Below are 13,886 nucleotides of genomic sequence, written 5' to 3'. Positions count from 1 at the left end.
TATTTAAAGTGAGCCTTTCTCCAAATCTACCTAAACTCAGGCCTTCAAATTTTGAAAACGCAGCGTGTTTACTGCTGGCGAGATATATTAAATATGCTTATGTTCCAGAGCAATCCTACAGGCTTAATGTTCTTTGCATAATGTGGCCTGTGGGATTGCTGTCTAGGTTTCCCTAAACATTCTGTTGCCACAGGATCATCTTGGCTGCATTTCACCCAGTGTTGTCCTACTCTGGAACAGTCTGCCTGCTTATTTTTTGTATTGTATTTTGTTGAGACTGCCTCAATTCTGCCTTTTCACTGCTTTTTATTGCTCATACCCAGAGATTAGGCATCTTTGCCTGGTAAGATCCTGGTGGATCAGTTCTCTGTGGTTTACAGAGATTTGCTAACTGTGAGGGAAGATACAGGTTTTCTGCCTGAGCCCTTGTGAAGAGCATCAAAGTTAAGCCCTGAGCCCCACTGGCTAATGATAAGGGACATACACGCCATATAATGACTCAGTCACTGACATGACAGTTAATGGGAACAGCAAATCCTTGCCTTGGGAATCATTGTCTCCAGTCCTGTCAGAAAAAATCACCAAGTTCAGTTGCAGTGCAGATCTGGCACTTGGGTCCGAAGTTTTGCAGGCAGAGCTACAAAATCTCTTTTGCCAGCAGATGTCTTGCAGTGGCTCAGACCCACCCTTGACTTTTAAGCCCCCTTATGGTTGAAATTTGGTAGCTTGAAGGATCAACAGGGTAGTGCAGCCCTTGCCCACTCTGGGGTACACCAGTGGGCTATATCTCATCCTGCAGCAGCAGCAGTGCCTTTTCTTGCCCAACTGCAGGAGGTGCTCATGAGGCAACATGCCTGGGCATGTATGGAAGGTGTCTGACAGCTCCTGAGCTTCGTTCCCCCTGTACATCTCCAGTGTTTGTATAAGAATCAGTGAAATAAAAGGATGGGCTGCATGTAATCTTAGTGTAGCTGGGCCCTCTGGACTGGTATATGATTTCCTATTCCTGAGTATTTTCTCTCCAGTGTACCCTTACTCTGCAATAAAAATGTAAGAGATTTTACAGGAAATAAAATCAAAGCAATGACAAAAGTGCCATTTCAGTTTGAATGTGAAGTTTTCTCTCTTGGCTGAAGGTTAAGAAGCCAACCCAGGAAGCGTATCAGAATGAACTGAACATTGAAAGTGTAGAGAGATCCTTCATTCTTTCAGCGAGGTAAGTCTTTCAAATGAACAGTGATTTTAAAACTGTGTGATTTCAAACAGACCACACAAGCTTTTTAGAGCTTGTTTTGCACTTAGTGTAATGAAAAGTTACCCTTGGCTAGAGTGATTACAGAATAGAGGGGATCAGTAAATCAGAGTGAATAAAACCATTGTTTGGTTCCTCTTTTTCACCTTAGCTACACCTTCAGAAACTTTAAGTAAATTGAAATACTACCCTTGCACTGCCTTTCCTTGAGAGGGTTTCAATTCACTTTAGGCTTTGCTTTTCAGTATTTTTTTGTTCTTCTAAAATTGCTGATATGTTCTATGTTACCAAATTCTCTATGTAACAGCAAAAGGATATATGGTCACTAAGCCCAGGCCGATCTGGTCACCTTCACTGAGATGCCTTTAGGCCTGGTTTTGTGGATTGTTGTTTTTATGGTGCTTGAGTTGAAGTTTTATATGTTCTGACATTTGTGGCAGTGCTGATACCAATGAAGAAAGACATGTTTTCTCTTTTATTTAGCAAAGCCGAGCAAGAGCAGACTGCTGCTTTTTGTGTGACCTTGTAAATACTGACATGAGAATGCACAAAGATAGCAGTATCTGTAGCTGAGGGGTAGACCAAGGTTAACATTGTCAAAGAAGCCAAAGGAAGTAGCTCAGTTGTCAGAGCAGTAGTTATTTATAACAACACACTTGAAATGAGTAATTCTGTATTTCTTCAACAAATTTAAATGTTTCTTATAGTTCTTCTGCACACTAGGGAAAAAAAATGCATTTCACAGTTTAGGGGATGATTGTGCTCCAGTGTAATATGAACAGGTCTGTGCTGCTTAGGTGCCTTGGTGACTGAATGTCACACAGACACATGAAGGCATTCAAGGGATGGCAGTAGGCAATGTGGATTTACCTCTGCTTGATTTGAAACAGTGTTTCACTTTTACTCCAGTTGTTTTAAAAGAATTGAAAAAAAATAATTGGAACTTCTGAAAATGTTATCATCTTAACATATAAGCTACCTATTTTCCACAAAACAGGACAGACTAGTCTTTTTGATGAACTGATTAAGTGGTAGATTAAAAGCAACTCCTGGGGAAGATGTGCTGGTCTATAGGGGAAAACCCCTATATATAATTTTCTCATTGAATTTGGCATAGTTTGTGACATGCTTTTGTCTTAACCTTGAAATTGCTGGAATTAACCCCATATTACCAACTAAGGCTGCTACAATTTGTTTTTGTTTTAGTGTTGTTGATGTTGCATCTTTGAGGAGCATTCAGCTCTGTTATTTTTATACTTGCTGGAAGCCATGTGTGTGCAAGAGCCCTAAGTTACACAACAGTGGCAGACAGAGGTTGCATTTACATAGCACCAAGGAGGTGCTGGAGGCACCAGATGTAAATGACAGTTTTCAGATTGTTTTCTGTCTGTCACCAGAACTGGGCCTGTTGTGGGGTAGGAGGGAAGCAATTGAAAAACACTGCCAGCAACAGGTACTTGCTTACATTTTTCCCAATTAACTATGTTGTTCCCATTGATAAATATTCTAAATGAGAATTTGTATCTTGTCAACCCAGGCTACATCTTCCTTTGAATGATGCCTCATTCTAACAGCTTATTGGGTCCTATATGGTTAAAAAAAATAAAATCAAAACTGTTCAAGTTAGTTTTAAAGACACTGGAGACAAATTTCATTTCTGTGGGTTTTTTTCAAATAATAAGCATTATGTGGAGTGTACACCAAAGAAGAGATTCTGAAATGATCCTGGGAGCAGAGACAGGGAAGTGAAAAATTGCTAGTAATAAAAAGTAGGCCAGTTAATAACAGAAATATGGATTAATGCCTAGACAAGATTCTTTGTCACTTCAGGTTCACTTTTACTGACTGCATTAGTATTCTGCTTTATCTAGTCTGGCTTGAGGTTTCAGTTTTGCTGGGATATCTGTAGGAATGTGAATTGTTTTTCATAGTACAATGCAGAATTGTACTAGAAATCTCTTCATCAGAAAAACAAGTTTGTGCATCTACAAGATGCAGCACTGTACAGGAGGAAAGCTTTGGTCCTGGAAACACCTGTCATGCCAGCCTGACGTGGTCTGGCCCCTCAGTAAGGCTGGTGAAGAGCTACCCTGGGCAGATAGATACAGCTGCATCTCTTCCTATCCTAGCTAAGGATAGTCAGGCAAGACTGGCTCAGCTGGGAGAGGTGCCCTAAGACTCTGATCCTGGAAACAAGAGGGACATGCTTCTGAGTGTCCTCCTGGGGCCACTGAGCTATTTAGCTCCACTGAGCAGCTGGATATGTGCCCCCAGCACATGCATTTACTAGTAGTAGCCATTGCTGGGGTTCTCTGCAGTCCTTTTGAAGGACTTTTGAAGCTTTCTACTGTTATGTTAAATCTTAAATGAATAAATAAAAATAACAGTGTTTAAAAACCCAAGAAACCTCTGCAATTTTAGTAAACAAAATTTTTTTTTTTTGGAAGGATGCAACAAATACTGGACCTGCAGCAAGGGAAGTGGTAGGGCTGGGCATGTTGGGGATGGCTGCAGTGACAGCAGAAGAAACTCCCGATTTTGCCGCAGCAAACCATTACATCAGTTACCAGTGGCACCACCTTTGCTCTTAAGTTCTGAAGGATTGTAAACAATCCTAAAGGCTTCCACTGGCAATCCTACCAAGCACGAGCTTCCTAGTGAAATATTAGGGTGTAAGCCTGTAGCTCACTGTGCAAGCTGCTCCGTACAGAGCAGTCCCCACATGATCGGGGGGGAGTGGTGGTGCGTAATCTCCAAAACCTGTGCCAACTTTAAATTTAATTAGCTAATCCAGTTAGAGGAATCTAATTAAATGTAACTGGATTTTGAAAAAGCCAAAGGACTTGATTAGAGTTACGAATATTACGTAGTTAATGCAGACCAGTTGCTCTTTCCTGTTGAGGAAGCAAAGGTAAATAGACTGAACAAAATGTTCCACTCAGAATGTGAGATATTTGGACAGACACTAATGCATTGCTTTGCCCTTGCATGTATCTTATCTCTTCTCCTTTTGTTCTGATTTTGTTGCTGTGTGTGCTAGAATTTTTTTTTTGTTTTACTTGTGCCTGTGCATTTACCTTACCAGATTTGTCCTCTCTGATTCAGCATAGTACTCAATTTCATCCCGTTCAAACCCCCCATTCAAAGTATTTTCCTTAAAGGTTCAAAGGTGATGAAAGCTTCTAAATTCACCTACAAAACCATTAAATAATAATTGGTGTCAGACCTCATTTGTGTAAGTCATTGCTTTCCTCTTCCCTAACTTTCCTTTCTATATATTTGTATTCAGTTCCTTGGTTTAAACAAATTAATTTATTTGATACCAATTAAAAAGTGGGGAAGAGAAAAAAATGTTGGGAGTGAATTCTTGTTTAAATTTTAGAAGCCCTTTTTAAGCTGGCATGGCACCTTAAACAGTAGCTGTTCCTCTGCTGCAAAACTGCTTCATCCTCCCTCAGAGCCTTCTCTGTGTTGCACAAGTAGTTGTTCAGCTGTGTGATGAATTTACCTAGTCAGTAAATTGATCCAGAGGAAGGGCAGGCTGATGACTTGCTTTAATATGGATTTGTTTCCCAATCCAGCCCACTGCATAACTCTGTATGTTCTGGCACAAGAGTGAAAATAAGACCTAGTGGCTGAGAGAAAGGATAGTAGGCTGCCCTTTACAGCAGGAACAGCGTGGATTTATGAAAATGGTGTTGTGCCCATGGCCAGAGGAGGTGCTTTGGCACTGCACATAATCCAGTATAGCTGCAAGGTCCTGCTGTGCCAGGTACTGCTTGTGCTCTCTGCTCCTCCTGCCGTGCCACTTCAGCCTAATGCTTTCCTTGCACTTGATTAGTGATCCACCAGCTGCGGGATAAACAGATGGAGTAAGCTTATCTGTTTATCTCTTTGAGTTAGCTCATCCAATGGAGACATTTTGGAAAAAAAAAAAATTATTTGAAAGTAGCATGACCTGGTAGGAGCAAATAGTTAGGCGCACAAGGCAGAAGAAGAGTCAGTGTGTTTTTATCTGACAGAAGCTTGGAGTTTCACAGGATTGGGTACAACAAACTGCACTCTGACACAGAAGGAAGTGGGCAGAAAAAAGGTTTGTTGAAATTTCAGGTTGCTTTCAAGAGGAAAGGCCCATGCCTTTGTTCTGGGAGCATCATTTAAACAAGTGTTATCCAGGCTATTCAAGGGTGGGGGAGGAGGGAGAAGCAATGAGAGACAAGCCTTGAAATAATCACAGAGATTTTGGAAGGAGGAAAGGGAAGGAGGGAATCCACATGACAGCAACAGACACAGAAATCTTTTTTAGTATTAGTCAACATAAATAACACTGTGCCAAAGGTTAAAAAATAACGCCAGTTTCAGTAGGAGTTGTAGATGGTCTGTAAGCTGAACTTGCAAAAGAGTTACTCCAGTGTACAATAAAGTTAATGGAATTCTAATCAACACTTGCTTCTTAGTTTTAAATGTTAATAATAATAAATTGCTTTTGTCGGTTTTTTACTCCAACAGTTCTGCTACAGAAAGAGATGAGTGGTTAGAAGCTATCTCCAAGTCGATTGAAGAATATACAAAAAAGAGAATCACATTTAATCCAAGCAAAAGCCTTGAAGAGGTATATCCCACCATTATTGTTGGTTTGTTCCCCGTTTGAATATAAAATATCCTCACAGGTGTTTAGAGAAACGAGGTATTTCATGACAAGTAATAAAGCACGATGGTAAATAATTGAACAGATGGTAGAACAGAATATTTCATAATGTTATCTACTTCATAAATTTAAAATTTTCTTCAAAAAAACCCAAATCAGCAATCACAGTTCTCTATGTAGCCTTGTGCACAGAAAGATGAAATTAAAAGATTTTAAAATAAAGCAGCTATTGATCCCAGTAGGCTGGTAAAGCTTGAAAGTCAGTAAATGCATCTCTGTTGTCAGGCTTGCATTATAATGGTCACTGATGAAATAGCAGATAACATTTAAGACCATGACAATGTATCAAAGAAGGCTTTCCAGCACCATTAGCATTATCCTATAATCACTGATGAATCCTAGTCTTATTTCTCCTCACTGAATGTAATGGTATTGTGCCTATGTTCTCTCAGGCAGATCCAGAGAAACAGGAAGAAGATAGCCCTCTGGGATCAAAGGCTCCCATCTGGATCCCTGACACGAGAGCCACCATGTGCATGATCTGTACGAGTGAATTCACGCTGACATGGAGAAGGCACCACTGCAGGGCATGTGGAAAGGTTGGGTATTTTGTGGTTACCTTTTCTGTCAGTCATTCATGTTCCTTGTGTGACATTCAGGTGGAGCCTCATCACCCCAACTACTCTTCTAAGCAGCTCTGTACTCTGACATAATTATGTGGGTTAGAACCAACATGTTCAGGTTGGTGGTTTGGGGGCTGGGGTTTGGATTTTTTGGACAGGTGTTATGACAGACCACTATTCAACCTTCAACATGCTACATGTTATTTATTTTGCATTCCAGAATGCTATTTAGGGTTGCTTTTGCAATTCCATAATACCCACAAATGTTAGCTGAAAGGAAGAAATATCTTCCTCGCTAATATTCATAAGATAAATAATGATTTTCTATTTTAAGTTAGTACCAGTCTTGTTTTATATTTTACACTTATGAAAACTATATCTAATAAACGTTGTCTTTCTTGCTTAATCCAGTGAGAATACAAAATTAGAGTGCAATGCAGTTGAGACACCTGTGTTGTAAAGAAATCATCAAAAGAGCAATGGCTTTTTAGCTATTTCAAAAAGTTGTGGTTGAAACAGTTCAGTAACACAGTAGGCTTGTTCTGGTTTTTATGCATCATTAATGTTGGTTTATTGATTCATAATTCACTGATTTTTTTTTTTCTTAATATTTAAATTTTTATAATTTAGAGGAGGAAAGGACAGCATGTTGAACATAAAGACACAGGAAAAAAGCCAAGATCTTAAAACATTTTCACTGTGAAATAGTGCCTATTTCAGGTTTTTATGGGCTTAACAGTGATGAAGTGAATGTCTGAGAATCTGGTGATTTACAGGTGCACATCATGTACAATAATGCTTTTATCTGTTTCTGTCTGTTTCCAGATTGTCTGTCAAGCTTGTTCATCAAACAAACATGGCTTAGACTATATGAAAAACCAGCCAGCAAGAGTATGTGATCATTGCTTCAGGGAGCTACAAAAGCAAGGTAAAGAAAATCTTCACAAACTGTCTTACTTTTATTAACACGGTATGTCTGCATCTCATCTTTACTGCTGGGTTCAAGTGCTTAATTCTGCTTGTGCCTGAGAAATGATAGGCATCTGAGATTCTAAGATGCCAAACAAGTTTCTGTGGAGCAAGCTAGGAAATGAATTTGCAATGCATTGGCTCTTCCTTTCCAGAAACATGTATGCCTTTACCCTGTGGTAATGACATGTGGTAATTATGCTGCTTTCCTTTTTAACGAGTGTTACATTGCTTTTCATTAATCACAGGGTGCAAGTGTACATTAGACTCCTTGCAGCTTATCCTGACCTCCCCCAGTGGGTTCATGTGTATTTTTATGCTCTGTAGCTTGTATATCTGTAAACTTCATTTTTGCCAGCTAAGCTGCTGAGGTGGCTGAAGGTCCGGGGCTCTGTAAAGACAAAGGCCTTAATCTTTCCGAAGCGGAGTCTCTTCAGTTCTAGAAAATGGCCTCAAGCCACTCTCAAGCCTCAGCTCATATGGAATTCAAGGATTTGGCATATCTGTACCTCAGTTCTGAAAGCAAACTCCTAACTGTTGCCTACTGAACACTGGCAACATGGATTCAACATAAAACACCACAGCTAGAGCAGTTTCATTGAAACACTTTCAGATAATGTGGTGCCTAGTGGAAAGCAATGGCTGGACAGCCTAATGGTAATAACATTTGCTTAGAGAGGAGGTCCAGGGTCAGTATCCTCATCCTGAGAAAACTCTTATGTGTCTCTTTCACGGAGCTTCATATCACTATGCAGAAGCAAATGTAAAATCAGTGGAAGCACCTCCCAGTGAGATGGGAATCCAGTCCCATCTCACAGGACTTGCTGTGAATTAAGTCGAAATACTTGAGTATAAAGTACACAAATGAGCTGTGAACAGACTGAAAGAGCTCGCTGCCCTTCCCTTGGCAGAGGCTCCAGTGGTATCTAGGCTCTAGGGTATCAGGAAATCTGTAGTGCCCGGAGAAATAATAAAGCTATGGATCCCAGCATGCCGGGGGTGACATTTCTCATGGGGATGCAGAAAGAAGCGTGGATAACCCTGGAAATGACAGCGTGAGTCTGCGGTGAGGGGGAAGGCCGTTGTCTGAACCACCTGCAGGTGTGTGCGCTGGGCACTAGAGGCTGCTGTGCTGCAGGCAATTGCAGCTGCCTTTAGCTGGGAAAAGGGCTGGGGAGCAGCTGCAGTACAGCTGGCAAACCCATTGCTCTCCTGCTCTGCTCATTATTTCAGAGGCTCACCGAGTTCAGGAACAACTCTAGAAGTAGTCTTTATGAAACCACCAGGTTTCCAGGTGCAGCTGTAAAAAAAGTGGTGGGTGTTGCTAGAAAAAGGGGTTTTGGAGAAGTGAAGTGTTGCAGAGGTCTTCCAAGAGAGATGAAGTAACTGCTGTGGCAGTGGAGAAGGCACGTTCTGGGAGATGGGAACGCTTCAGAAGTGTGTGTGTGCTGGAAGAGGAACATCCCTATTGAATAAAGTTGAGAAGTTAACAGATGTAGAGAATTGAAAGACAAAGTACAGACAGCAGAGGACAGCTGTAAAATTTGGATGTGATTTTTAAGACTTATTTTTATGAGCAAAGGCAGTTCAACAACAAGAAAACAGACTTGGAAAACAAACAAGATCAATTGTTTAGTTTTAAACTTCTTGTGTTTTTTTAGTATGATTGTGATTTGGGGAATTCTAACTGGTGGTGTTGATGATAACACTGAAAAGTTAATTCAGTGCTGAATTTAACACGATTAGGTGTTACTATTGCAGCACTGTAATCTGAATAAAAATGCCAGCTGTTTCTAAGAAGAAAAGTCCAAGAATGAATTGCCTCTGTTTAGTCATCTGTGACATGAAATCAATATATTCATTCTGTGCATTTTAGATAACCAGTGCACTCCTAAGAGCGGATCCCCAGTCAACCATAAATCTCCATCAAGTGCCTTGTCTACAGTATTACAAAGTATTCCCTCTGGAAGAAAGCAGAAAAAAATTCCTGCAGCCCTCAAAGAAGTAAGTGTTTTATTGGTCAAAAGTGGTGCTTTTTTGGTATTATATCATCAATATTAAGAGTAGAAAAAAAGTTATTTTAACCATCTTACCTAGAATCAAAAGTCAAAATGTGTCTCTAACTGTGGTCTGGGCCTTAGTTTTAAATAGGCTGGGACATGCAGTGTGTAACATGCATAAACACCCGTGAGACTGTGATTCAGAGATATAGTTGAAATTGTAATTTCTTTCTTGCACAATTCAGGGAAACACAGAAAGCTGTGTTTCCCTGAATTGTGATTTACCTCTGTACCAACAGTCAATGACAGGACTCCTACACCAACTCAGCTCTTGGTTTATGATTAGAAAAGGTAGAGTGAAACCCTGCTTACTGTAGGTCTTGGGAGTGGGAAGTGATTTTTCTCAGCATCAGGTTTGCTGATGACACCAAGCTGTGTGTTGCAGTTGACACACTGGAGGGAAGGGATGCCATCCAGAGGGACCTGGATAGGCATGTAAGGTGGGTCTATGTGAACCTCATGAAATTCAACAAGGCCAAGCACAAGGTCCTGCTTGTTTGTCAGGGAAATCCCAAGCACAAATACAGGCTGAGTTGAGAATGGATTGAGGTTAGCCCTAGGGAGAAAGACCTGGGAGTGTTTGTGGGTGAAAAGATCAACATAACTCAGCAATGTGCACTTGCAGGCCAGAAAACCAACTGCGTCCTGGGCTGCATCCAAAGCAGCATGGCCAGCAGGGCAAGGGAAGTGATTCTGCCCCTCTACTCCACTCTGGTGAGACCCCACCTGCAGTACAGCTCTGGGGTCCCCAACATAATAAGGACATGGACCTGTTGGAACAAGTCCAGAGGAGGGCTGCTAACTTGAGGGAGGGCTGCAGCACCTCTCCTAATACAACTGTCTGAGAGACTTGGGATTGTTCAGTCTGGAAAAGAGAAGGCTCCAGGGAGATTTTGGAGCAGCCTTCCAGTACCAGAAGAGAGGCCTACAAGAAAGCTGGAGAGGGACCTATTACAAGGGCATGTAGTGATAGGACATGGGGGACCCCTCATAAGTTGAACGAGGGTAAGTTTAGATTAGATATTAGGAAGAAATTCTTTACTGTAAGGGTGGTGAGGAACTGGAACAGGTTACCCAAAAAGGTTGTGGACTCTCCATCCCTGGCAGTGTTCAAGACCAGACTAGATGGGGCATTGAGCCATCTATTGTGGATGCTAAAGAGCAGGAGCAGAGGAATTTTCCAGCTGCTGAAGCATTTAGTGAAGTTTTCCTTTCTCATGCTTTAGCTGAGAAACAGTGGAAGACGGTTCTGTAAACCAGCTCTCTATCTCACACCTGCACAGACTTGTTTTGGTTCGCTGGGAAAATATTTTGGAAATGGGTGTTACGCCATTCAGCCAGTCCCTCTGGGAGGTGGATGGTCAAGCATCCAATGGTTTTATGCCATCCTTGCAAACAAAGCTATATAAGCTGAATTATATAATTAAATAGAGCCATTTCTGGCCTTTGAACCCCATCCTGGACTTGTGTAGTTTCTCGCCGTCCCTGGGGACAACAGCGACAATCTGTGGCCTAGGGAAAGGTGTCCCTGCCCGTGACAGGGGAGTTGGAATGAGATGATCTTTAAGGTCCCTTCCAACCCAAACCACCCGGTGGTTCTATGATTCTTCTTATATGAGAATGTGTGTTCTCCAGCTGTACATGCTGCTCAGTGTTGCAGCTCTCTCTTGTCCTGTTGCATCCAATTTAAGTTCCAACCTTTAGTGACTGTGGAAACCTCTCTTCCAGACCAGATAGATGGTAGCAAACAAAATAATTTTTCTTTCATCCATCTGAGTTAGTGAGCAACATTAACCTGAGATCAGGGAAGAATTTGAGTCTCTGCCAGGCAGGGCTCTGGAAATCTGTTAAAAAAAAAGCCGTACTGTGAAAACTTGTACTCTTAACGGTTTGTTGATTCGTTTTGTTTTTCCTCTTCAGGTTTCAGCAAATACAGAAGACTCTACAATGAGTGGCTACCTACACAGATCTAAGGGCAGTAAGAAACCATGGAAACACCTATGGTTTGTTATAAAAAATAAGGTGCTATATACATATGCTGCTAGTGAGGTAAGAGACTACATATTAGAAATAAAATATCCAATGATAATACTGTCTTTGTAACAAAGTTGTTTATTCTTATGATCTAGAAACAAGCTATAAAATTAGATCACCTTACAGTGATCTGATTGTGGTGCAGTATTTTGAAAAGGCCCTTGATACCATAGTACATTGATATAGCTATGCTGTGTCTGATTCCAGACCTAGCTTTGAGTACCTCTGCACTGCACACCATAGCTCAGATGTATGTATGTTCTGAGTCAGCTGAATACATGGGGGATCTGTTTGGATGCATCACAATGTACTTGTGGCAAAGCCAACATTATAAAAGCATCTTGAACTATCTTGTTCTGCAGTTCCATAAGGTATTTTGAATGCTTGGCAAAGGACTAAACTAAATCTCTTTACTTCTCCTCATACTGTTGTCTTCAGCCTGGAGTATTTATATGATATAAAAGAAATGCATCTTATGTCATGGCATTTGCTTTTTTATTTAGAATGTGTAGCCCTATTGCAGTGTGGAGTAATCTCTAACATAGATGTATATTTTAATATGTATATAAATACATGTATATATGTTTGTGTATATATATATACACACAGACATATATATATATATAGTCTGCACATCCCAGCGTGTGCTGAGGATGTAGTTTTATTGCATCTTGGAACGTTTCGTAACGTATATGTAAGTATTGTAGCACTGACAGATCTTGGGCTTCAGGTTTTTGTATTGTTTGTTATAGTTTACTACTAGCTTTCAAGAGCAAGATATCCAAAGCATCTGTTTTAAGGTATTGCTATCCCTCACTTTCTTTCAAAATGTAAGGCCCAACCCATCCCGGCCATGCAAGGATTTATCCTTCTTCACCCCACGACACCCCCCATTCTAGTTATTTCCTGGTTTGTGCTCAGATCTTTTTCCTGTGTTGTTCCTGCCAACCTTTATTTTAGAACTTCTGAATTATGTCCAAAACCTGTGATGTTATTTCCACTACAGCATTGGCAGTACTAAAAAAGCCCAACCCAAGTAGCTCTAAAAGTAGCTTCAATAATTATGTAGAAAACAATTACTTTTACATCAATTAGAAAATTATTTCAGAGCATTGTGTGTGTCTCTTCTGGCCGTTGCAGAGACATTAGCAGAGGTAAAGACAGACCAGTCTGTGACAGTCACCTTAAATTTTCTTTTCCTTGGCTTCCTCTGAGGTATCAACCTTACAGAGTAGCTTCAGTTTGCAGTTCAATCACTAAACTAACTCTTTCCTACTTTCTTAAATTGAGGAATATCTGTCCTTAGTTTTCATCTTCGTGAGCCATTGCAGGAGACATTATTTAGAGACTCTTAAGGGAAGGTGCAGTGTTGCCTTAGCCACTTAAAGCTACTTCTATTAGTTCCAAGTGATAGAAAGATCAATAGTAAAACAATCACCTGTTAGTGGTACGAAGACCTGAGACAGTAAAACAGATTGCTCAGTCTTACTTGACTCTTTTCCAGTATCAAGAAATGCTGCTGTCACGGAACACTTTTGTTTCACTGTACCAAAATCTTTACCTGATGTGTCAGTGTTTATGTACATTTTGGGGGGGTTTTAGCTACTTTTTTTTTTTTCTTCTGTTTATGAGCATTGCAGGACCTTGCCTAGTTACAAAACACTGTTTTGGAATTTGTACAGGATAAAATCCTTTTTTTTTCCTTTCCCAAAATGTTGTGTATTGTATTTATTAATAAAAAGACAAGAGTATTTAAAAAAAAGAAGTAACTGAGATAAACAAGGAAGAGTCTTTTCTAGTTGACCATTTGTGAACACTCAGCAACCTTGTTTTCCCCTATCCTGTTAATTTCCAGCAAGGAAAGTGAGGTAAGTTTAGCCATTCAAAGTATTTGGATCTTGACTTCAGTGTTTGAAGAGAGGTTGCTTCTGTAGCTCCTCTTTAATACCGTCCCCACCCGGCTCCATGGGGTCCCACGTGCCCCCACAGATGCACGGGTGGGCTCAGTGTTACAGTCGGTAGCAAAAAGCCAAGAAGGGCATTTGTGTGCGTTCCAGCAGGAGCATTTATTGCTGCTACACTGTCAGAGGGTGCAGAGGCAAACACAAACATGATCCCAAAGCTCCCAGTTTTATCCGGGGGCGGGGAAAAGGCAGGACTAGGGAACAGGGACCAATGGGCAGCTCTGGGGGAGTGAGGAGGGGTAGAGGGCAACAGCCAACTGGGGAATCCAAACTGGGATAGATTAATGTAACAGAACAAGCATCCCGGGAGAAGCCTTTCTGGTCACCCTAACGTGA

General features: G+C 40.9%; 1 protein-coding gene across 1 annotated transcript in view; it reads left to right on the top strand.

The window, feature by feature from the left end:
- Window positions 1-13,886, top strand: part of FGD6 (FYVE, RhoGEF and PH domain containing 6) — a 73,463-nt gene that overhangs the window by 53,311 nt on the left and 6,266 nt on the right. The window contains exons 14-19 of the mRNA XM_042025889.1: window positions 1,137-1,216; window positions 5,762-5,864; window positions 6,353-6,499; window positions 7,349-7,451; window positions 9,369-9,496; window positions 11,473-11,601. Of these exons, the coding sequence (XP_041881823.1) occupies window positions 1,137-1,216; window positions 5,762-5,864; window positions 6,353-6,499; window positions 7,349-7,451; window positions 9,369-9,496; window positions 11,473-11,601 (690 nt within the window). The remainder of the gene's footprint in view (window positions 1-1,136; window positions 1,217-5,761; window positions 5,865-6,352; window positions 6,500-7,348; window positions 7,452-9,368; window positions 9,497-11,472; window positions 11,602-13,886) is intronic.

Source organism: Corvus kubaryi, unplaced genomic scaffold, assembly GCF_017639235.1.
Source record: "Corvus kubaryi isolate FWS band 111438036 unplaced genomic scaffold, C.kubaryi_AGA036_p1.0 129, whole genome shotgun sequence".
NCBI classification, from domain to species: domain Eukaryota; kingdom Metazoa; phylum Chordata; class Aves; order Passeriformes; family Corvidae; genus Corvus; species Corvus kubaryi.
Note: the sequence above shows the minus strand (reverse complement) of the source record. Positions and strands in the feature narration are given on the sequence as shown.